Below are 24,624 nucleotides of genomic sequence, written 5' to 3' on the forward strand. Positions count from 1 at the left end.
GAGGTGGGCGGAGCCTAGTCAACAGAGTTGCCAGGGGAATCCCAAGGGCTGGGGGCCCTGGTCACCCCCCACAGTGCTCAGGGGCACACACTCGCTACCCAGCAAGGAGAAAGGGTAGTGAGTCTGCCTCAAGGACTGGGTGACTCTGGCAGTCAGGTGACCTGAGTATGAGTCCAGTGCCTCCAGGCAACCAGACTTCTTTTGGGGGGCTTCCATTGTAAGCCTGGGTGCACAATTTATGACTTGGGTGTGTGTGTGTCTCGGGAGATATCACATGGAGATCAAGGACTGGCATGACCACCCCCAGGTCTCTTAGGGAAGTCTCCCTCCAGCCAATCCCTGCTCCATGAGCCTTTCTGGCTTCAGTACCTCTGTTCCCTCCTACCCTAACACGGAGCCATCAGCCAACTTGGAGTTCCAGAACTTTCCAGTCTCCAGTCTCTAACACATCCATGCCCTTCCTTCCTCACCCTCTCCCTTTCTGCTAGGACCCTGCATAGGCATCCCCTCTTCTTGGGGATCCTCCCTCCCCTCAGAGGCACTACGAGGGCTCTTCTCTGGTCACAGTGCTTATTTGCTTTATGTCACTGTTATGGCTAGGTCCCCCCAAAGCATGTATGTATGCCACTGCCTACTGAATACCCACCGGGTTCAGGGCCTGGCACACCCTGAAGTAGCTTCAGTAGGTGGGAGACGGCATTGGGGAGACTCTGTGGGTTTCATAGAAAGAGCCCCCATTAGAATGTGGACACGGGTCCCTGCTTCATCCTTCCTTTCACCCTAAGATCAATCGGGTGGTCTTCATTAACCTTACAGGTCCCAACTTCCTTACCTGCAAATCATGGCGGCTGTAAAGACGTGGGGGTAAACTGCTTGTGTGTCCCAGAGTGGAGCCAGAGGGACATCTCCAGGGCTGCTGCAGCCCTATTCAGGGCTTTTGCTGATGCACTCTGGGAAGCTGTGGCCAAGGGACACAGTGAGCCACTGAGTCATGGTCTAGGTTCAGGTGGGGAAGTGTGCTGAGAAAATGGAGCCGCTACCCCCAGGCCCACAGACCTTGGAGGCGCTGGGAGGAAGCCTGCTGGGACTGTTTTCCAGGAAAGAGGCCTACGAGCATCACGGGCTGAGAAAAAGGCAAGGGTGACCCTGGCAGGCCGAGGTATTCTGGGGCCCCCTGAGTTCATGGAAACAGCCTTGAGCTCTGACAAGTTACCGGGGACATTTGTTAAGGCTAGCCAGATCCACTCCTCAGCCTGAGTGGGTCTGATGGGGCAACACTTGGGGACCGACAGTCTGCACAGAGCACTGTGCCAAGCCAAAGTTTTCAAGTGTGAGCAAGGGCTAATGGAGCTGAGACATGAACTGTACACGGGGCCTAGCTGCTCCCCTTACTCGCGATGTGGTTTGGGTGAGCCCTTACCTCTCTGTCCCACAGTCCTGCAGTGGGGCTTAACCAGTTAATATATGCAAAGTGCTTAAACTGGGCATGGTGGTGCATGCCTTTAATCCCAGCACTCGGGAGGCAGAGACAGGTGGATCTCTGTGAGTTCAAGGCCAGCCTGGTCTACAGAGCGAGATCCAGGCCAGAGAAGGCTACATAGGGAAACCCTGTCTCAAAGAAAAGTAAGCCAGAGAGATGTGTGGAAGGATCCTGGGTCTCAGTGCTCGCCTTCACCTGTGGGAGCTGATACCTGTGACCTGAAGCAAGTAACTCAACTTAGTGTCTTGTTTTCTCACTGGAGAGATGGGACTCCACAGCGTTCACTTCACCTCAGTGTTAGCAAGAAGAGTGAATGCACTGAACTAATGTGTGGAGAGCCTTCAAGTCTTAGAGCGCCAAGCGTGAAGTTCTGAGTTACGGCCCAGATCCGCCTGTCCCTTCGGCTTCCTCCCCTGCTCTTCTAGAGCAGCTGAAGTCTGGGCTCTGCTGACTGACTTGACGCCTGGATGTTTTTGCCTTTTTTTAAGCTTGCTTTATTTATTTATTTATTTATTTATTTATTTATTTATTTATTTATTTATTTATCCTGTGTGCGTGTGTGTGTGTGTGTGTGTGTGTGTGTGTGTGTGTGTGTGTGTGTGTGTGTGGTGTGCATGCACACACCACAGTATAGGTGCAGAGGTCACTCTCGGGAGCTGGCTCTTATCCTCAACCATGTGTGCTCTGGAGATGAAATGGTCTTCTTCAGACTGGGTAGCACTGACCCACTGGTCTCATTGTCTTACTCGACAACCTCCCTGGCCCTACCTGGGTTTGTTTTTAAAGAAATAACAGAAATAGTTACAGGTCAGAAAATTAAAATGAGTAAGTGAATGGAAAAACAGTCTAAGAACGTGTCTGGCATGCGGTGTATGTCAACAAATGTTCCTGCTGTCGTTTCCAACCCACAGCTCACAGCTCTGAGAGCTTCCTCAGTGAGCCACAGAACAAGCTAGAACCGGTCACAGGCTTACCCCCCCAATGTTTGCCTCTTATGCCTTGGATCCCTGTGACTGGATCCTTGTGTCCAGCCAGCCTGGCCCAGCTCCTGGGGGTGCTAGGAAGGGCCTCTTGGGGGTGGTTAGATAAACCAAGGTCACATGGTGGCTGAGGCAGCTGGAACCCAGGGGTCAGATCCCTGGGTCAACTAATTGACTTGCCAGAAGCGTGTGTGGGGCCAGCCAAAGGAGACCATGCAGCATGCTGGGTGTATTACTCATTTGCTTGTCTTGGTCCATAGTCATCTTCCTTTTGAAGCCCACGACACAGGGGGCATCTCTGACACTGTTCTGAGGTGCTATCCTGGTGCCATAAACCACCTTCCAGTTTGCCTTTGCCTTTCTGACGTCACTGGGTTTACCTCTGAGCCTCCTCACCCAGCCTGCTTCCCGACTCCCCACTCCCGAACACCATGTGTTCCTCAAGCTTCTGTGCAGTGCCATGTGCTGTTCCCTGTCCTGAGAGGCTGTTCCCTCTCCTGAGCCTGAGGAGTCTCTCCTGGAAGCACAGGTCCTCCCTCTGAACTCCTTGAGCACTTAGGCAAGTTGAGCTGTTCACTTGGACTGTCCTTGCCCCTAAGGTGTTCGAGAGGAAAATCCTTGTTTATTTCTGTGTGGTCTCCTTGTGTCCCTCAGGATCCCACTCAGGATCTTCTGTGTCCTGGGAAGCTTGCTTACCATTGCATCTGAGATGGAGGTGGGGAGAAGGGGCCTTGGCTCCCCTCCCCAGGTCCCCCTGGCCGGCTGTGTTCCCTGTGCACATGTCTCGGGTTGCAGATACACTTTAGGTTGATGCTATGAAGAAAACAAACAGGGTGCGGGGTGACAGGAAGGGACATCATCTTACATCAGTGATCAAGTGCCCCTGGAACAGAGAAGACCTGAGGGACAAGACCAAGGATACTTCCGTGGAATTATTCTACTGCAGGATTCGGGGCGATGGTCTTGGTCCTTGGAGAGCAGCAGAGATGTGGGGAGGCTAGGGCAGACTGACTGGCGAAGGGGATGTGGGGGGATGGAGGATGTGGGGGGAGATGGGGACATAGGACTTGCTTCCCTGTAAGGCCCTGTCCAACCCTGAGATTTGAGGACTCCTTGAGAAGCTCTTGCTCGGAGTCAGGGCCCATCAATCACCTGATCCTCATAATAACGGTGTGAGGGGGATGCTTCTATCCTCATTCCACACAAATGGGGCTCAGGGAGCTTAGACATCCACCCCGAGTCACACTGAGTCAGAGTAAAACTTGAAAGGGATGCACTATCTGACCTGCAGTCTAAAGGGTGTTTTCCCAAGACCAGCCTGTCTACTTGCCCAAGTACCCTCTCATCTGTGACATCCACTCAAAGTTCCTGCCTAGGCTAGACTCACAGTGGTCATGTGGGATGGGAGGTCCCACTTGCTGGACAGTGAACCTGCAGAGCTGTGCGGTGCCCATCCTGCCCGACTCTTCCAGGGCTGAGCTTGGTGGCTAATGGATCATTTCAGCCCTTTAAGTTCTAGGAGACACTGCCCTGTCCTAAAGACTGTCTTTTCCCATGGCTCACACAGACAATCAACGTGCTGGCTGCCTGGAGAGCCGGGAATGCCACGCCGAAGGCATGTCTGTGAAGACAGACATGCTCTCTCCTGCTCTGCCATCCAGGCTTTTCCCACTAGACACTGCCCTCACAGCTGAGGCGTGCTCTGGGGTCTGGGAGGCCCAGCTCGTGGCTCGTTCCCCCAGCTTAGGGAAGTATCTCTTCCTTTAGCCAACCCCAGTGTATCACAGCCATCTCCTTGAACATTTTTCCTCCCATACCCTCAGGTCCCTCAATGGTACAGTGAGGGAATTATACACGTCAGCAAGCGGTACACCACTCACCATCACAGAGGACAGCACCCCAGGGCTCCCTTCAAGAGTATCCAAGCTTGTGTCCAGACTTCCTGGGCAGGGAAACGGCTGGTTCCGTCTTTTTTCTTTTGCTGTTGTTGGTGGTGGTTGGTTTGTTGTTGTTGTTGTTTTGTTTTTATTGTTGTGTCAACTTGACACAAACTAGCGTCTTTTGGGAAGAGGTAACCTCAATTGAGAAAATGCCCTCAATGGACTGTCCTACAGACAAGTCTGTGTGACAGTCTCTTAATTAATGATTGATGTGTGAGGGACCAGCCCACTGTGGGCACTGATACCCCGGGCAGGTGGTCCTAGGTTGCCTAAGAAAGTAGGCTGAAAGCCAGGTGATGTTACACATCTTTTAATCCCAGTACTCAGGAAGCAGAGGCAGGCAGATCTCTTAAATTCGAGGCCAGCCTGGTCTACAGAGAGAGTTCCAGGACAGCCAGGGCTACACAGAGAAACAAACAAAAAAACAAACAAACACCAAAAACAAATGAAAGAGAAAGCAGGCTGAGTACACCAGAAAGAGAGCAAGCCAGAAAGCATCCATCCTCCACGGCCTCTGCTTCAGTTCCTGCCTCCACGTTCCTGCCCTGACTTTCCTTCCTGGTGGCCTATAAACTATAAGCTAAAATAACCCCTTTCCTGCCTGAGTGGCTTTTGGTCATGGTGTTTTACCACAGCGACAGGACAGAAACCGAGACCTAGGGGCTGTCACAACACATCAGGGCAAAGGCACTCAACTCAGAACTGAGGGAGGTCGGGGGAGCGAAAGGCTGAGTTCAGATACCCCAGGGTTGACCGAGGACTGCTCCACAGGAACACTTACGCCAACTGACTCCCCTAATTCATCGAATCACCACACCCTCCACAAGACAAGAGGTGTAGAGCTGTTTGCCCAGACCTCCACAGTTGACGAACTTGGACTGGAAGCCGGTTTGACTCTGAGTGTCCAGGCTACTCTTTCTCCTCCGCTTAATTCGCTTCACTTCAAGGGTTCTTGACTCTCTGCCGTTTCTTCAAGGTCCCAGCTGGTCTGCCTCTTCGTCCCCAGTTCTGCTTGGCCACCTAGACACAGCTCAAGGGCAAGACTCACACCTGCCTGTGTGCTGCTGTACGCTGCCTCACAGACACAGAGTCTGGGACCGAGGACATGCGCGATGGGGCGCCAAATGAACTGTGCTGTAATGGGGCTTCCATCTTCTTAACCCGGTCCCAGTGGTCAGCAGCTGGAGTTTGGAGACCCCAGTTATTACTGTGCAAGGACTCCTTGAGTGATCATTATGCAATATAAAGGTGAGCAGGGACAAACAGTAGAATATAAATGTATCGTTTGTTTATTTTTCATTAACAAGGTTGTTCCACTTCTTGCTATCAAGTAGAGCTCCGGAGAAGGGTGTGTTGATTTGCATACTAATCCTAGAGGCCCTCACAGGGAAGGGCAGGAAGTCCCCTTTGATCTGATGGAAGCACAGAAACATCATGTGGGTGGCCTGGAGCAGCTCTGAGAGACTGGAGCAGCTGAAAGACTGGAGCAACTCTAAGGGACTAGATTAGGAGAAGGTACAGAGGACTCCCGAGAGAGCTCGCCTGCTGAGCGAGGAAGAGCTGCCGGTAAGAACATCAGCGCAAGGGCGGAGACACATGGAACTTCAGTCAGTGTCTTGGCCAAAGATGACAAGACATTCAAACAAAAGTCCCAACGTAGAAGCAACACCTCCTCAGCTGCAGCCCCCGCTCTGAGCATGCTGTTCAGCCTGCCTGGTGTCTATAGGAATCGGGCCCAGGAGGCCATTGCCACCTCTATGGGCGAGCATCCACTAGGATGCACAGGACCACCAGTCTTCAGTAGTGACATGGTGTGGCAGGGGCTGAAACACTGGCCCGAGCCGGAGCTTTGGCTCTCTTCCCCCTTCACGGAGGCTGAGCTGGAGTTCTTTAGGCAGTCTTCACACCAGTCCATTCAGGAGGGAGGAAGGCCCGAACCCATACTAGACTTCCTACTAATGAAGGTCTGAGAAACTAAGAGGTGCTTTTATACGTACCCTGAGTTGCTGAAGAACAGAATGAGTCTGTTGTATTCACACTGCCACTGGTGACCCCCCAGCTATCCAAGCTCACAAGGTACACATACAGGAGCATGCTTTCCTGTGGCAGAACAGCCTTAAAATGATTAACATAACAGCAGTTATGACCGTCTCCAGAGCCCTTATCCACACAAACTCTTCTCAGAGCCCCGTGGCGAGCAGAGCAGAACACTGATCCCGAGAGAACGGGCTTGGAGAGGAACGTGATGCGCCCGTGGCCACCAGCGTGTCCACAAGCCCCACCCTGCCCTGCTGTGGGTCCCTCAGCTGCTCTCTTCCTGCTTACAGCAGCATCAGGACCACAATGGCAATGATCATAAGGACTCCAGCTAGGATGCAGAGGCCCAGGAAGACGATGTCACTGGTGTCCTGGGACACCACCGTCCCTGGGCCCTCCAGGACCTCTGCCTCATCCCCGGATGGTGCCTCCTGAAGGTGCTCAGCCGTGGCAGCGTAGGGCCCGAGCCAGTGAGAGCCTGACAGCAGGTGGGCAGATGCCTCCTTGCGCCTCGGCTCACAGAGCACCTCGTACTCGTGGATGTCCTCGTGCCCTGCAGCGGAGAAGTCGATGTACAGCACACTGACGATCACGGAGGTGTTATTTCTTCTCTGTGGGGGGGGTCACAGATACGTGTTCATGCCCACGGAGGCCCTGGCTCCCCTGGTTCCTCTAAACACACATAGGCCTGATCCCACAGCTTTGCCACAGATTCCTTGACACTCTGAGCCTCAGAGTCCTCATCTATCAAAAGGGCAGAAGGGCCAGCAAGTTGGCTCAGTGGGTAAAGGAGCTTGCCGCCAAGCCGGACAACTTGAATTCCATCGCTGAAACCCAAATAGTGGAGGGAGAAAACTAACTCCCATAAGTTGTCCTCTGATCAACACACACACACACACACACACACACACACACACACACACACACGTAATTTAAAATAATTATAGAAGCAGACAGTGTGAGCGTGGACTGTCTTGAAGGGCATCAGACTTGATGGGCCGATGTTTGCTCTGGTTTCAAGGGGCTGAAAGGGGATGAAAGTGAGAATACCACAGCTGGGAGGTGTAGCTTAGGGGCAGAGCACTGGACTAGTGAGTGTGTGAGGCTCCAGGTTCAACACCCAGTACCAGCAAAAAAAGCAAAACAAACAAACAAAACAAAACAAAACCACCCCAAAACCAGCAACCATGGAGTTGAGATTGTACTGGCAATACTTAAGCCAGGTGTGGTAGTGCATGCCTGTAATCCCAGCACTTTGGAGGGAGAAGAGAACCCAGAGTTCAAAGTCATTTTTAATTACATAGTAAGTCAGCCTAGACTACCTGAGACCCTGCCTCAAAAAGCCAAACAATAACAACAACAACAAAAACTACATAACATCTGGGGCCATTTAGGATCCAGTTAAGTATATCAATTCATTTAATTCTCACAATAATCTTCTTGGTGTCATTAATATTTCCATTTCACAGATAAAGAAACTGGGGCCTAGAGGTTAAATCTGTTGTCTGGGACCACACAGCATACAAGCAACCGAGGCCACACATATGTCAACTCCACAGCAGACATTGCATTCCTCAGACTGCCCAAACTGCCCCAGCCAGGGCTGCCACTTCTGAGAAGGGTGTCTAAAATGTGCAGCTGCCTAAATTTGGAGGGAATAAATAGGTGTAAGCAGTTGGGTCCTCCCATCATCCAAGATTGAGTGGCACGCCCCCCTTGGGAAGGTTTGAAGGAGTGTCATGTCTGTTTCACAGACTAAGGGACTTCAGGCCTCTCCCAAGTTTGGGCTTCTGAAAGGCCCTGGATCCCACAGTCCCAAATAAGCCTCTACACCTGTGGGCTGGGTCAGCCTGCTCCTCACTCTCTAAGGGGAACTTGTAGCCTTGCTTTTGGACACACAGCCTCAGGACATGGGACAAAGCAAGGCAGGAGCTGAGAGGGGAGGGGACTGAGAGAGGGTGGTCATCTATGTAGTGAGAAATGGAGAGAAAGCATGTGGTAGAGGCAGGAAGCATGGGGGCTTGGAGAGAGGAAAAGCCCCGTGGAGAGAGGGAAAGCCCAATGAGACTAGAAGGCTGAGGATTAGGAGGCGAAGCCCAGTGTTTCCAGAGAGGCACAGAAGGGCTGGCCTTGATGCTGCTATTGCTCCTGGTCACTCACACCTCGGTGACAGCAGCTCCTTGCAGAGGCTGGGCCTGGGGCTGAGGATTTGCAAGGCTTGTATTAACTGCTCAGCCTTTACCCTTCCAAGCCTGATTCTATGGTCTATGGCCCTACATTTGGGGCAGGGTGGAGTGCTGAAACTGAGTATTCATGAGTTCTTGGCTCTAGGACTTCATGATTTCATTTGTGGGACTCTTTGAGGGTGAAGGTGGGCATGTGTTCATGTGTGTGTGAGCATGTACATGTGTGTTTGGAGGCCACAGGTCAACTCTAGATATACTCCCCAAGAGCTGCCCACCTTGTTTTCTGAGGCAAGGTCTCTCACTGGGTGGGACCTGGAGCTCGAAGATTAGGTTAGATTGGCTGGCCAGTGAGCTCCACAGATAAGCCCGTCTCTACCTCCCCAGCATACACCACCACCATGCCTAGATTATGTAGCTCTGGCTGGTCTGGCCTGGAATTCACTATGTAAAGCAGTCTGGCTTCAGAATCAAAGATCCACCTGCCTCTAACTCCCAAATACTGGGATTAAAGTATATGCCAGGCCGGAGAGATGTCTCAGTGATTAAGAGCATGGGCTGCTCTTCCAGAGGTCCTGAGTTCAATTCCCAGCAACCACAAGGTGGTTCACAACTATCTATAATGGGATCTGATGCCCTCCTCTGGCCTGCAGGCATGCATGCAGACAGAGCCTCATACCTAACAAATATGTATACACCTAAATAAAGGTGTGCCACCACATTCATCCTTTAGGGTCTTGTGTTTTTTAATAAACATGTCCTCATGCTTGCATGGCTGGCACATTACTGACTGAGCCCTCTCCCCAGCCTTCTGGAACGTTGTCTCCTCCATTCCATGACACCGAATGTGGTTCTGTCCCAAGAAAATCCCTAGGGGCCTCAAGGCATGGAGCAGAGGTGAGGACAGACTATCTTGGCAGCCAGATGCCCCTCAGTGGCTGCCTGGAAGCTGAGAAGGTACAATGAAGGACTCCAGGGGCCAGAAGCAAGCGGCAGAGGGCACGGGCATCGGGCCAAACCAGACTGCAAACCCCCGCGTTTCCGAGCTGGGGACTCTAACAGGGGCAGACCACCATTCCTTCCCTCTCCAGTCCCTTCCTAGGGACTCAATGCAGGGTGCTGGGGCACTGCCCAGGGATTCTCTCAGGCCCCACCCACCCACCCAGCCCGGCCTGGGTCCACAGCCTCCAGCATCCAAGTATAGGAGAAAATTTTCATTTGTAAGCACAGTCTTTGGAGGGAGGTGGGTCCTTCTTTGAAAGCTCATTTGTTTGTGGAGCCCAGAGATGTATTGGGGTCACCAGGTTGGGGAGGGTGAGCAGGAGGAGAGTAGGGGGGGGGGTGGCTGTACATATTAAAGGAATCAGGGTTTCCCCTGGAGAGCTCTCAAGGGAGGAACAGGGAGGAAATTTAGGGCTAGTCACCATTGGGGTCTTTTGAAAGAGTGACAGTAAGCTTGCATCCAGACCTGAGTGCACCACCAGAACCAGGAGAGAAACTGAGGGTAGCAGGCACCCTTCAGTAAGGCTCAGAGCCCATCTCTTATGCCTCCCCTCCCCTCCCCCTACCTGAGACTCTGTACCGCAGGTGTCAAAGCGGGCTTGGATCCGGAAGTTGCTACCAACTTCCTGGGCTGCACAGCTCCGGCTGCCCAGGTAGACCCTTGTCCGCTCCAGTGGGGCCAGTGCCTGGGCAGAGATCAGGATCTGGAAGTCCGTGCGGGAACAGCTCACATTCATGGGTACCACTGGAAGAGGAGGGAGGAGCCTGAGACCTTAGGGCTGCAGTCACACCCATCATCCCTAAGCCTTCCTGAAGGACAGCAGCCATGGAACAGAAGAAGCCCAAGGGAGAGAAGGTACTTAGGACATCCTACAGGACTGAGTTGGGATATTTACATGCAGTGCTCCACTGCGCCACTGGGTCTGTGAGTTCTGAGGGCACGTGGTGTGCCGGTGTCTCCGAGTCCTCTGAGGCCGGCATAGAGCTTGGCAGACCAAGGAAATGCTGAATGAATGAATGAATGAATGAATGAATGAATGAATGAGCTTGCGAGTGAGTGGAGACTAATTCTTCACCACATTAAAAGCAATTGCTCATCACAGCCAGATACCCAGCAGTCCATCCCATCATTCAGTTAATGCATCACTGACGGCCTCCTCTACAGCACAGTACACACAGACACTCCACTGCTTGTGCAGGACAGTGGATGTGGGAGGTACACAGGAGTGCTACGCAGGACAATCAAGCAAAGATAGAGGAGGGGTGTGGCTCTGAAGAAGATCGGGGAGGGGAACCTTGTTGTCCCACCCTGTGATGGCCCGAGATGTTGGGCATACTTCAAACCAGTTGAGTTTTGGAAACAAATCTCTGAGAGGCGAAGCTGCATGTTGTGGCTGACTTGGGATCTCAGACTTGGGGGGACAGGATTCCCTAGTTAACAGTCTGTCCATTACTATCTGCCAGCTCCCAGCATGCTCTGGGCTGTGAGAGAGTGTGATTCTCAGGGTCTGGGACTTCAGGGGCAAGGGTGCATGTAGGGGTGTGTGCAGGGAAGAGGCAGGTGGGGGTTGGTAGCTAGCTGGAAGAAAAAGGAGACCCGGCAGGCAGAGGCCTGGATCCCTCAGCCCTCTCTGGGAAATGTCTCAGGCATATTTCAACCTCGGGTGTCTGGACAGGCGGGGATTTATGGGTCCGCTGTCTCCCACGATGATCTCGGTGGCGCTGAACTGTGTGTCACCCCTGATTGATGCCGAGGCTGCCCTCCCTGTGGAGAGGCTGCCTACTGCCTGGGCCCCATCTGGTGCTGGTCCAGTGTTGAGTACCCTGTCTGACCCTAGGCTCCCACAGGGACCTGTGTGGGGAGCACAGAAGGCCCTGAACAGGAGCCAGGATGACAGCCGCCCTCCCCTCCCACCTCTCCAGAGATACTGCAGGAAGAGGCAGTCTAGATCACTCAGCCCCGCCCAGCCAGGCTCTCAGAGGCAAGCAGGAACCTCAAGACCCTTCAATCCAGGTCCCTGCTGTACAGGTGGGACAACCAGGATCTGGGGGCCAGGTCACGGGACCAAACCTGGGTGGTACCTGGTCTCACAGTATTCTCCTTGTCCATGATGAATCAAAGGAGACAGTGCCAAGGGTCACAGCTGCCCTTCCCACGGGGACGGGCCCTGTCTAGGCCCAGAAGGGAAGGGTGGCTTTGTGCAAGTCTCTATGTGCCACCAGCTTGCAGCAGCTGTTTCCTGCCCCACTGCCAGCCCCCCCACCCCCCAGCTCCTCTGCTGCTGGGGATGAGGAAAGAGGATCCTCTCACTGCTGAACAGGCCTGGGCATGTGAGGGAAAGATGTCCTCAGAGCCAGACATACCCTGCAGCCCTCACTCTGCACCTGGCTCGGGGACTCACGGTCCTGTACGACTGATCCACGGTACAGAAGTTGGAAAAGCCTCCACACCGGCTTCCCCAGACACCTCTGCAGCAAAAGCATGGCCACGTGACTGATTTGAAACCGAAGTGACCAAGACAAAGCATTGAGAGAGCTTTGAAAACGCTTTGGCAAGTCAGGCAGTGGTGGTGCACGTCTTTAATCCCAGCACTCAGGAGGCAGAGGCAGGCAGATCTCTGTGAGTTTGAGGCCAGCCTGCTTTACAGAGTGAGTTCCAGGACAGCCAGAGCTACACAAAGAAACCCTGTTTTGAAAACTGTCCCCCGCCCCCAAATACTTTGGCTTTCTGGATAATGGGATTTTTGTGGCTGGCACTTTTCCTCTTCTAGCCTTGAATGTGGACACGATATCCGAGTTTTGGGGCAGTCATGTTGCAAACACAAGTCTGAGTATCTCAGAGGTACCATCAGGACATTCTGAGGACTCCCACAGTAGTTGCTGGCTAGCACAAGGCAGGGTGAGGACATGCACGTGCCTTCTGTCGAGTCAGCAGTTCTGAATGACACAGGCAGGGCTGGTGGCATCTCAGTGGCATTTCACCTAACACTTGCCATTGATAACTTGACATTTTGTGCATTAATCCCAGAAACCGGATCAAACATCTGAGAGACATCGAACCCACAAGAAAAGGAGCCAGGTGGGAAAGAATTAGGACTCTGGAGTCAGAAGCCATGAAAGGAAAGTCCTATGGCAGTGGAAATAAGTGAGGGCCACATCACAGTAGCTTCAAAGGTCCTCAGAGCAGGCCACTTCGTAGGGCCTGGAGGACACCATAGAGGGGTGTGTCACAGTGAACAGGAAGAAGGCCACGGAGTTCCCCAGGACCCACACTCTCAACTCAACTGACCTCCAATGTAGGCCACAGAGAAGCCCCTGCCGGAGGTGCTGCGGTCAGTGTGCAGCAGCAGCAGGAGCTGGTTGTGACGTGAGGTGACGGGCGGTGGCAGGCGATGACCACACCACTTCCCCAGGAGCTGTGCCTCCTCACTGGCCCCATCAAAGGCCGCCAGGTGGTCAAAGTCACAGGTTCTGGTCAGGCTGCTGGGCTCCTCCAAGCCCAGGTCCAGGATAAAGACCTTGACCCGGTAGCCGGGGGGCAGGCGGATGGTCCAGTGGCACCGGATGTTGTTGGGGTAGGAGGCAGGGTACTGTGGGCTGGAGAAGTTTCCACGCACAGCCGTGAATACCTCCTGGCATTCTCCTGGGGAGGAGGAAGAAAGAGTCACACACAGTCAATGACAAATAACTAGAGTCTGAGTCTGCAGCCTGAGGTGGGCGCCACTGGGAGGCGGCAGAACCTTCAGGAGGTGGGTGGGGCCCACCGGAAGAAGGTTGGCTCACTGTGAGGAGGCCCTCAAAATGGGCGCTGGGCCCCGGTCCCCTCCTTTTTCTGGCTCTGCTTCCTGGCTGTCATGAGGAAGCAGCTCTTGTCCCACTCTTTGCTCCCTGCCGTGATGTCCTGCCTCACCACGGGTCCAAAGACCACAGCCAACAGTTCTTGGACCTCTGAAAGTGTGGGGTACGGTGCTCACATATTGGTGCTCACATATCTGTGCCCACATACCCATGTCTATCTCAGGTACAGAAAGCTAACATTCTGTCAACATACCAGCCCTGTGCTCGGTACTGCCAGCCACCAGCCCCTGCGCCTCTGCACATACTGTCCATGCCCCTGGGCGGACTTCGTCAAGGCTCTGCTCAATTCCTCCTCCAGGAAGTCCCCTGTGATTCGACCTGTTAGCACTCTTGACAGTGGCTCATCACTGTGGACTATGGGTTCTCGGAAGCACATCCATCCTTCCTTTTGTGCACACATTACGTGAGCGTGTAGCACATGCCAGGCACAGGTACAAGGAGCAGCTAGCTCACCCTCAGGCAGGGAAATGGACAAAATAGAGAGGAGGTGGATAAGAGTATGAAGGAATTCTCTATGGCAGTGGTCCTCAACCTTCCTAATGCTGTGACCCTTTAATATAGTCCCTCATGTTGTAGTGACCTTCAACCATAAAATAATTTTCATTGCTACTTCATACCTGTAATTTTGCTACTGTTATGAATCATAGTGTAAACAACTGATATGTAGGATATCTGATGTGTGACCCGCGTGAAAGGGTTGTTCAACCCCAGTGGGGTCCGGACCCACACGTTGAGAACCCCCGCTCTAAGGAGTTTAGAAGGGATTGATCCCATCTGAGCAAGGCAGAAAGTCTTACAGGGGATGTGATAGGGTTAGGCCTTGGTGTTGGCCCAGAAGGGTGTACTAGACCCTTCTAGACAGGGCAGAAAATCCAACCCCCAAAGACACAGCAAGCCTTAACTGAATTCCCAAACAAAGCAGTAGACAGAGGTCCGCGGGCACAGGTGTTGGCATGGGCGTGGCCCCTCCTACCTGAGAAGTAGTGGGCCTTGAAGCCCCGGCCTCCAATGTTGAAGTCAGACTTGAAGATCACCTGCAACTCATGGCCCAGGGACACAAGGGTGGGGGGTCTGGTGCGGCCACAGTAGTGGTGCCCGTGGGCAGGGCCGGGGGCTCCAAGCACAGCCACATAGTCGTACATGCATTCATGGCTGCCCTCCACCTGGAAGTCCACGAACACCAGCTTGACGGCAGCAGGCCCAGAGGCACGGATCAGCCAGTGGCACTCCACGTTGTTGGGATAGTTGTTGGGGTACTCGGGGCTGCTGAGGACCCCTGACAGGCCAGTCAGGACACCGCCGCACACGTCTGCAAGGGAGTCCATTTGAGCTGACCTCTTCTCTGGGGAGCCAGACACCCAAAACGCTGCTCCACAAACACCCACGCCTGACAGGCACAGATCTGTACCCTGACCCAGATGGCATCCATCTTCTATAGGGAGAGGTCAAGGAACTTAATCTGTCTAGGCCTGAGTTCACCCAGGTATAAAGACCCGAGTGCAAGGGGTTTATTTGAAGGCCAAGGATCTCCAGGTGGACATAAGGGGGTGAGATGAGATGGCAAAGTGTCCTAAAGGGAGCTGCTGAACCCCACTAGGGAATTCTAGTAAAGCATACACCTGAGTCATGTCACTCCAGGAGCGAGGGGACTAGGGAGTTCTATACTATGTGGTGGTTGGAAGGAGAATACCCTCAGCAGGCTCATATATATATATTTGGTTTTTCAAGACAGGGTTTCTCTATGTAGCTTTGCGCCTTTCCTGGATCTCGCTCTGTAGACCAGGCTGGCCTCGAACTCACAAAGATCCGCCTGCCTCTGCCTCCCGAGTGCTGGGATTAAAGGCGTGAGTCACCACCGCCCAGCTTAGGCTCATATATTTGAATGCTTTGTTCCCAGTTGGTGGAACTGTTGGGAAGGATTCAGAGGTGTGGCCTCGTTGGAAGAGAAGTGTCATTTGGGGCGGGCTTTGAGATTTCAAAAGCCTGTGCCATTCCCAGTTAGCTAACTCTGCCTTAAACCGGTCCACCAGAGGCGAGCTCTCAGCTGCTGCTCCGGCGCCATGTGTATCTGCCTGCTGCCATGCCCCCCACCATGACGGCCATGGACTCTCACCCTCCGCAATGGTGAGCCCTAAATAAACAGTTTCTTTTATAAGTCATCGTTGTGGTCATGGTGTTTTGTCACAGCAACAGAAAAGTGTCCAGGAAAACTGGAGAGAGTCTCAAGGGGGAGACCACAGACACCAACGAAGTCCTCAAACAGAGACAGGAAGACCGTCAGGACAACACCAAAATGACAGAGGCCAAGAGGTATGGGCAGGTCACCCAGCCAGCAAGCAGAACTGGAGCCCAGAAGATTAGGGGCAGCTACATGGCCAGGGCATGGCAGTGGGCAGCTAAGGGCTGGCTTCCCGTCCCGGGACTCCTCAGCTGTGTGATCTTAGGCAATCACACTCCCTCTCTGGCCATCGGATTTACTGAGAAATGAGACAGTAAGTGGAGATAGTCTGTGATAGCCCATCAATTAATATCAACAACCTAGCAGAAAGATGCTTCAGACTTCATCCTTATGCTGCATTTCCAACGTGCCCAGGTGTGGTGTATGTGTGTTGACATAAGTGTGGACATTCATGCCGATGCGGGTATGTTATGTTTGGAGGTCAGAGGAGGACATCAGATGCCCTGCTCCATCACTCTCTGCTCTGTCTCTCTGAGACAGTGTCTCTCTCTGAATCTGAAGCTTGCTAATTTTCAGCTAGGTTAGACAGATGACCAACAAGCCCCCCTCCAGGGGCATGGGTACACACGGCCATGCCTGGCATCTCATGTGGATGCTGGGGGCCCAAAAGCCTCTCACTCACACAGCAATCTCCCCAGCACAGTTATCTTTTAGTATAATAAAAAACAGGACCCAAAGTTACATATCTTCTACATAATTTAGCCAGTGGAGTCCATCAATATCCACTGTTTGTCAGTGACTGGCTTCTCACAAGTCATTGCTGGAAATGTGAACTTGGGGCCAGGGCAATAGCTCGGCCATTAAAGCATTTGCTGAGCAAGCATAAGGACCAAATTTTATCCCCAGCATTCCCATAGAAGTTGAACATGGTAGCTCACACTTGTAATCTTAGGGCAGGGGAGGTGGAGGCAACAGCCACTCTTACTTAATTGGAGAGCACCAGGTCTCAGTGAGGTGGCTCCTGAGGTTGACTTCTGGTTTACACACACGCACCCATGCACACACACATGCATGCAAACACATGCATACACACACGAATGTGAACTTGTGAAATGAATGCATATCATTAAAATGCTACCTTTATCTTTTTAGATATCAAAGACTAACAAGACAGCACTGCCTGCCATCAGCTATTCCAGTTTGTAAAAATGATGGAAAGCGTTGCCTGTGACGTCAGGACTTGGACGCCTTAATGTCCTAAACTCCCAGGCTTAGATCTCCACGTGCTAATCACATCAGCCTCTTGTTCTTGTGTCTTAACCGCACAGTTCTGTGCTTCTAAATTCAGCAGGGGCCACCGTCCTGCCTGAGTCCTGCGGTGGCTGGGAGTGGACTTGTGGACATGGGCATCTGTGGCTGTCCTGCCTGGGCTGACACAGAGGCATCTGATCTCATCCTGGGGAGAAAGGAGGGCTTTTGGGTCTGTACACAGGAGCTCAAAGACAGGAGGGAGGAGGGAGGTGAAGAGCAGAGCTGGGGCTCCACCTCATGAGGCTGGGTGGCAGGTGACAGCCTGCTTGGAGGCCTCAGGATTAGGGAAGACTGGTAAAGAATGCACACAGGGAAAGGCCTAAGAGAGGAGGAACCACAGGTTCTAAAAGCTCCTGCCTCTGACACCCTGGGCCCAGGCAGGGGAAGGAGGCAGGAGCCACAGGACTTCAACAGGCGGAACAGCCGGGATCCTCCTGTGGCCTGATGTTGGCAGAGGAGGGCGCAGACCTCCTCTCAGGGAACAGCAAGCTGCCCGGGGGAGCCAGCAGTCACGGAGGAAGCAGAGAAGTATCACAGAGGTAGCAGCAGGTAGTGGTTCCCAGGGAGGTCACAAGTGTGAAGATGCCACCTCTGCCCCTGTAGGCGGTGCCGTGCCAAGACACTGCCTACTCACCTCCCCGTGCCCTGTCCCCCCACCTCCTGCAGCCCTTCTGCCGAGTGCCCCCTGACCTTTCTGGTAGCCTGCAGAAAAGCCGCGGCTGGCCACGTGCTTGTCCGAGTGGAAGACGACAGACATGACGTGCCAGGAGGAGGTGAAGGGTGGTGGGGGCACCTGGCCGCAGAACCTGCCCAGAAGATTGCCTTTGTCTCCAGAGGCCCCGTTGTAGATCTCTAGGAAGTCGAAGCCACAGGTGTCATGGTACTCCAGGTCAAAGGCGTGGAAGGTGAGTAGCACGGAGGACCCCTCGGCCACCACGATCAGCCAGCTGCACTCGGTGTTGTAGGGATACAGACTTGGGAAGTTTGGGCTGGAGAAATTCCCAGATGGTGCGGAGAGCACACCCCCACACTTGACACCTGAGGCAGGAGAAAAGGGTGGTGGAGAGTCAGCTCTGGGGTCTTGACTACACAAGGCAAGTCTGGGGCCTTGAGGGTGCAGAGAAAACAGGACAGAGTCCTAAATTACTCATGTGCGCCTGAGCTCTCTCAAGCATTCACACTTCTTTCAGAGACTGGGGAAGCATTCTTCTAGCCACTCAATAAATGTTGTTTGAGCACTGGCCAGTGCTCTTAGATGCCAGGAGGATTGCAGGAATAAAGATCTTGCTCTCAGGGCATGCGTGTTCTGGCGGGAAGACAATAAACACAAACCAACCGTGGAGCAGACAGGGGAGTGGTCAGCTCTGAGGAGAACAAGAAGGCAAGCGAGGCCAGGCATGGTGGCACACACCTTTAACCCCAGCATTAGGAGAGAAGAGGCAATCGGATCTCTTCGAGCTCAAGAACAGCCTGGTCTACATAGTGAGTTCCAGGCCAGCCAGGGCTACGCAGAGAGACCCTGTCTCAAAAATAAATAAACATTAGATAAATTGAGCCAGGCGATGGTGGTGCACACCTTTAATCCCAGCATTTAGGAGGCAGAGGCAGGAGGACCTCTGTGAGTTTGAGGCCCGCCTGGTCTACAAAGCGAGTTTCAAGACATCCAGGACTACACAGAGAAACTCTGTCCTGAAAAACCAAAACCAACCAACCAAACAAACAAACAAACTAAAAAGGTAAATGAATAGAAAATAATGAATAATTTAAAAGGAAACAATGAAATTATAAAACTAGAATTTGGCAACCTTTAATGTCTGTTCAGTCACCAAGGAAAAGGATGGTAAGAGGGAAAACCCAGGTTGGCCACACAGGTATTCTCTGTGAAGCTCACTCAACGTTGCTAAGCTTTTAGAAACAAACAAACAAACAAAATGGTAAGAGTAGCTTCAGACCGGCCTCAAACTTGTAACCCTGTTGCCTCAGGCTCTCAAATGCTGAGATAACAGATGTGAGCCAGTACGTCTGGTTCAAATGTTTGAAAAACAGAAAAAGACACAACCTAGTATCACACCTATACTATAGCACACACCTATAAGGGAGGTGCTCTGGGGGCTGAGGCAAGAGGATTGTAAGTTTTAGGCAAGACCATGATTCAAAGTAATAATAACAACCACCACCACTAGAGCAGCAGCAACAGGGTTGACAGAGGCAGGAGAGAGACCAGGAGGTGGGTGTGGAGGAATCAGGATGCACGATACATGTGTATGAAAATGCTAAGGAACAAAGTTAATAAATAAGAACAAGCCAAGAGGGAACTGTATATAGTAGGATGCTATGCAACTTGAAATGCATACACACCATTACTCAGCAAGTCTACTTCTTTTTGTTTTTTAAGGTAAGGGCTTAGCTATATAGCCCAGGCTAACCTTGAATTGCAAATTTCTTGCCTCAGCCTTCCAGGTGCTAGGATGAAAAGAGTGTGTGTGTGTGTGTGTGTGTGTGTGTGTGTGTGTGTGTGTGTGTGTGTGTACTCCTGGACTCAGGCGATCCTTCTGCCCAGCCTCCCCAGTGTCTAGGACTATACTCACTAGTAGACCCGTAGACAAGTAAACTTACTTGGATCCTCTTGCATTGGCTCCTGAGTTTAGGACTGCAAGCACGTACCACTGCACATAGCTAAAGGAATGTTTGGGGGCAGGGGGTTTCTGTGCACATGTGTGCACGTGGAGGCCAGAGCTTCACTTCAGATGTCCCTCAGATGCTATCCATCTTGTGTTTTGAGACAAGTGTTCTTATTGGTCTGGGGCTCACCAAGTAGGGTAGGCTGCCTGGCCGGTGGCCCAGGGATCTGCTTGTTCCCACGTTCCCAGCCCTGGGATGACGAACATGTGGCATTATTCCATAGCTTCTGGATCTTGAGCTCACTCAGGTCCTCTTGCTGGCATGGCAAGAACTTGACCAACTGAGCTATTGCTCCAGCTTATAGAAGAACAATCTTTCATGAAATAAAAAAGTTAATTTTGAGGCTGCAGAGACGGCTCAGTGATGAAGAGCATTTGCTGCTCTTGCAGAGGCCCTCAGTTTGATTCCCAGCACCCACATGGCAGCTTACGACTGTAACTCCAGTTCCAGGGGCCTCTGATGTCCTCTTCTGGCCTCCACAGGCCTGCAAGGGGTGCACAGACATACATGCGGGCAAAATACTCACACACATAAAATAAAAACAAGTAAATCTTCAAAATACAGACTTTTATTTATGACTCTATGTTTGCACATGTGTGTGCATCATGAGGATGGAAAATGCCACAGCACGCATGTAGGAACTCAGGACAGCTTTACAGGGGTCAAACTCAGGTCACCAGACTCTTGAGACAAATGTTTTCACCTGTTGAGCCACCTCACTGGCCCGACAGAGGAATATTCTTTTTTTTAGATTTATTTTGGTTTTAAATTACGTGCGTTCATGTGTGTCCGTATGGGAGTATGTGATGCGCGCAGGTGCCCATGGAGGCCAGAGGTGTCAGATCCCCTGGGACTGCAGTAACAAGTTGTGAGCCATCTGATGCCATGGGTGCTGGGAACAGAACTGGACTCCCCTGGAAGAGCAGCCGGTGCTCTGAAGTGCTGAGCCTTCTTGCCAGCCCCAGAAACATTCTTAATCAAACCACGAGGCTCCTCCATTTGGCCAAGCCCAGGATGGAGAACTTCATCCTCCCACTACTTCAACAATAAATGGTGAGGGGGCACAACTGGATTAGGAATCAAACATAATGCATGGCTTTCTCAGGTTTTTATTTGTGTTATTGACTTCATTTTGCAGATGAGAAGACTAAGCCCCGGAAGGGGAAATCACCGTAGTGGACATCTTTTGCTCAGCACCCTCTCTTCTAACTTGTGGGACCCCAGGCTGCCTGTTTCTGACACTGCCTTGGCTCCTTGTGGTCATTCTGACCTGTGGGGAGGGTAAGTGTTTCAGGCCAGGATCAAGCTCTTCTCAGAATGTCTGGGGGTGTGTGTCTCTTCCTCATTGGTCCCTGAGCTAGGAATGGGAGCCCTGGGGGTCCACGTTCAGGACTATGGAAACATGTCCACAGATAGCAAGAGCCACGTGGGAAAAAAATGGCCCTGGGCCAAGAGGCCCTGGCTGCTGGCAGGCTCAGCTCCATCCCTGCCACCCTGTTGTGGAGCCCAAGAAGCCTTTTTGCCTGAGTGTATACAGCTTAGGTCCTGTCACTTGCAGCCACAGGAACCCTCAAGGACACACTTGAATGAAGTCCCCAGGAGAAGGACATACTAAGCCAGAGGTCTGTGTTGATTTGGACTGAGCCTCCCCCGCAGGGGAGCTCACAGAAGAGGTGGCACTAGGAGAGTTAGGCAAGCCAGGTGAAGCCACACTGTGTGACATGCTGCATCCTGCATCGCATGGGCTTATGGGATAGCAGTATTAGGGGAGGGATGAGGCCCACACAGGTGATATGAGCGGAGTGGGAAAGCAGATTACATTGACTCCATCACTCAGCCTCTGTGGACCTCAGCCATGCACCTGTGAAATGGGTGCTACCCTCGTCCTTACTCACTGCTCCAGGTGCTGGGGAGACAGGCATTGAGGGGCCATGCAGGGGACAGGTCACATGATTTGTCCCTGCCTGGGCAGGCTGGTATGGCAAGAAGATGGAAGGACCTTTCTTCCAGTGTCCACTCTTGTCCTTCTCCCAGGGTTGACTATAGGACAGGAAAAACCACACAACTGTCAGAGTGGAACTCCTGTGGCCTCGGTGGCCCTGAGCACCAGCACAAATGGAAGTCTTGCCCATCAGGATCCAACCAGGCACACTAACCCTCAGTTAGTCATGCCGAGGGCATCCAAGCCCTCGAGGTTAGTAAACAGCAACACACGTGTCCTATTCCCCAGGCATGGCTGAGACCCTGAGGTGCTCACCCCATTTCTGCCAGCATTGGGGTGACCGGCAAGCCACCTCTTCCCTCTTGGCCCCTAGTGGAGCTTGAGGAAGACAAGTTATAGGGGGCTGCTTGCTGAGCCCCAGCCCCCAGCAAATGCACCCACTGCCGAATAGTGAATGATTCCACAAGCTTCTCACACAACACCTGGAGGAGCAGACTGACACAAATCACAGACTCACAGCCTGGGCTGGAGGAGCTCTGGGAACCTGGGGAGGGAGCATCTGAGCCCAACAGAGGATGAGGAGGGCTCCGTGGAGGAAGTGACGTGACTTAAGGGTGAACACAAGAGGACTGTCTAGATGGTTCAGGATAAACGCTCTGGCCACCAGGCCTGGCCACCTGAACTTGATCCCCACACACATGGTGGAAGGAAGGAGAGAACCAACTCCCCCAGCTTGTCCTCTGACCTCTACACGTGTGATGCAGCACACCCATGTGCACTCACCCCCTACACACACAATACATGTCATTGAGAAAAGTATTTCAAAGAGAAACAGGATCCTTCTAAGAGATTATTCCAGGAAGAACTTCTTCCCAGGCATGGGGACAGTGGGACGTAAGATCCCCCGGGGAAGGCATTCTCAGAAGGAGTGTGGTTCCCAGCAAGAACACAGAGCTAGCCCACCAGGGACACCGAATGGCACAGTGAGGAATCTGGCACCACTGGCTGCGCTGGGAAGTGTGGCAGGCTCCCGGAACAGAGGGACCTTCCCACCGGGAGCCTTCCACACTTCTGAGCCATTCCCTTCCCCCACAGCAACTGGGTGGCCCTGTGCCTGCCCCTGAGCCCTGAGTTTCTTCATCTGGAACAAAGGGCCAGTCCTCACCTAGGACTTTGTTCTGAAGATGAAATGTTCTTATGCATGTGAAGCAAACAGCAGGCGCTCACTCAATGCTGTCCTTCACTTCTCAGGAGCAAGCACACACTCCACTTCCTGGCTGGGGCTTCTTGCGGCCCTGGGTCCTCCGCACTCCCCTCCCATCCTCTCGGTTGCGGGTTGCTGGATCACCTACCTTCTGTGGCTTGGGTCCCAGGACCTGAGTCCAGCAGTACCATGGCCAGCAATAAGCAAGCCCCCAGCTCAGCCAGCATCTCCTCACTGGGGGTCCCCCACCAAGGCGGAGTTCAGGGGTCAGGATCCAAGGGTCTGAGAGGGGAAAGAGAGGTGAGGTTGGAAGGACCTCCAAGTCAATGGTGGTGTGAATAATTCATCGGGCCCTTGAATTAGTAAGCCGATCCCAGGTGCTTCCTTCACTCCTCACTGAGGTGACGGATCTGGTGTCACCAGGTTGACACGTACTGAGAGCTGCAATGGCCACCCTGCATCAGGAAGGAGACAGGGTAGTGGACAAAGGGCCTAAATTCCAGGGCCAGGCAGATCTGGGATCCATCCCAGCTCAACCTCCAGCCAGTCAGGTGTTTTAAACAAGCCACTGCACTCCTGTGGGGCTTGGTCTTCTGAGCAACCGGCACAGCCCTTCAGCCCGGCCTCTGGGGCTACTGAGAAAAAAGGAATGAGATCACATGTGCTACTGTATGCAGAAAGCACTCAGAACATGCTGAAGCACATGGCAGGTGCATGCTCCTGTCTTTTTCCACCCTCCACTGCACGGGGAGCCGAAAGGAGTCTAATGTTTGTGGGACAGATGGGACACGCTTCCGATGTGAAAATTCGGCTCAGAGGGAGGGAGAAGGAGCTGGTGGGCAGCTGATGAGCTGATGAGCTGATGAGTCTTTCTCAAGGAAGAATGCATCCGGAGTAGCAGAATTAGCACTTCGGATTTCTGCTGTGAGTTCTTCTAATGCAACAGCCACCGGCCACGGTCTGTAGTGTGACCAGAACAGTGCGTGTGCCTTCGCTCATCCACTAGGCCTCATTGCCACATCGCTGGACCCAGGCCCCAAGCTGGGAGCTGAGCCTGCAGAAGCGCCCCGAAGAGTCCTGTGTCCAGCAGAAAATGGGACTGTTTTTCCCTCTCGGAATCCTTCCCTTTGATTCAGCCCACCATATGTTCTTTTCTAAGTTTCTGTTTCTCTTTCTTGTGTGCTTGCTCATGTACACACACACACACACACACACACACACACACACACACACACACACACACAGAGAGAGGCATGCATGTGTGGAGGTCAGAGATCACCCTTGAGTGCTGTTCCCCAGGAGCTATCCACCTTGATTTTTGAAACAGGGTCTCTTACTGAATCTAGAATTCCCCCGTGAGCCCCGGGGATCCACCCGCCACCCGCCACCCGCCACGCCCCCCCCATGATGAAATAACAAATACTTGATACCATACCATGCCTGGTTTTTATGAGTGCTAGGGATCGAACTCAGGTCCCCGTGTGTGTGTGTGTGTGTGTGTGTGTGTGTGTGTGTGTGTGTGTGTGTGTGTGTGAAGCACTTTCCCACATCTCCCCAGTCCCTCCACCATGTATTTCTAATCTCTCTGTGTGTGTTTTGGGGGGAGGGGGCAGAGCCTGTACTTGGCCCGGGGCGTTGGAAGGAAATGGGACATATGTTCACCTTCGCAGTAAGAGCAGGGCCTGGGCTCTGGTTTCCAGTGTATTGAACTCAGTGCTGGGTGTCCCACTGCCTAGCTGAGGGGTCTGTGAAAGTAAGCCTTCTCTCGGAGGCCCAGCTTCCTCCACAGAAAGAGGTAGCTGCAGCCTGCTACTCTTCAGTAGGAT

At 52.8% G+C, this 24,624-nt stretch overlaps 1 protein-coding gene across 3 annotated transcripts; it reads right to left on the reverse strand.

Annotated features, from left to right (window-relative positions):
* Positions 1–3,548: 3,548 nt before the first annotated feature.
* Positions 3,549–23,049, reverse strand: Cdcp2 (CUB domain containing protein 2). 3 transcript variants are annotated; one of them, XM_052715588.1, is made up of 6 exons: positions 22,947–23,049; positions 17,661–18,008; positions 14,454–14,789; positions 12,912–13,265; positions 10,189–10,367; positions 3,549–7,048 (listed from the first exon to the last, which is right to left on the reverse strand). In XM_052715588.1, exons 1-6 carry the CDS (start codon positions 23,023–23,025, stop codon positions 6,722–6,724), a joined length of 1,623 nt encoding a protein of 540 aa, XP_052571548.1. In that variant the 5' UTR covers positions 23,026–23,049; the 3' UTR covers positions 3,549–6,721. The 3 variants fall into 3 exon arrangements, with proteins under 3 accessions (XP_052571548.1, XP_052571547.1, XP_052571549.1); XM_052715587.1 differs by lacking the exon at positions 3,549–7,048 and having other exon boundaries at positions 9,832–10,367; XM_052715589.1 differs by lacking the exons at positions 3,549–7,048; positions 14,454–14,789 and having other exon boundaries at positions 9,832–10,367.
* Between the last annotated feature and the right edge of the window lie 1,575 nt (positions 23,050–24,624).

This window comes from Peromyscus californicus, unplaced genomic scaffold, assembly GCF_007827085.1.
Source record: "Peromyscus californicus insignis strain IS unplaced genomic scaffold, ASM782708v3 Scaffold_5__1_contigs__length_169319896, whole genome shotgun sequence".
In the NCBI taxonomy this organism is placed as follows: Eukaryota; Metazoa; Chordata; class Mammalia; order Rodentia; family Cricetidae; genus Peromyscus; species Peromyscus californicus.

Coding starts and splice junctions, on each gene's coding strand:
- Cdcp2 (XM_052715587.1), bottom strand. CDS start 23,025: ATGCTGGCTGAGCTGGGGGCTTGCTTATTGCTGGCCATGGTACTGCTG. Junction 14,790..17,660: donor TTCTGCAGGCTACCAGAAAG/GTCAGGGGGCAC, acceptor ACTCCCTTGCAG/ACGTGTGCGGCGGTGTCCTG. Junction 13,266..14,453: donor CAAGGCCCACTACTTCTCAG/GTAGGAGGGGCC, acceptor CCTCCTCCCCAG/GAGAATGCCAGGAGGTATTC.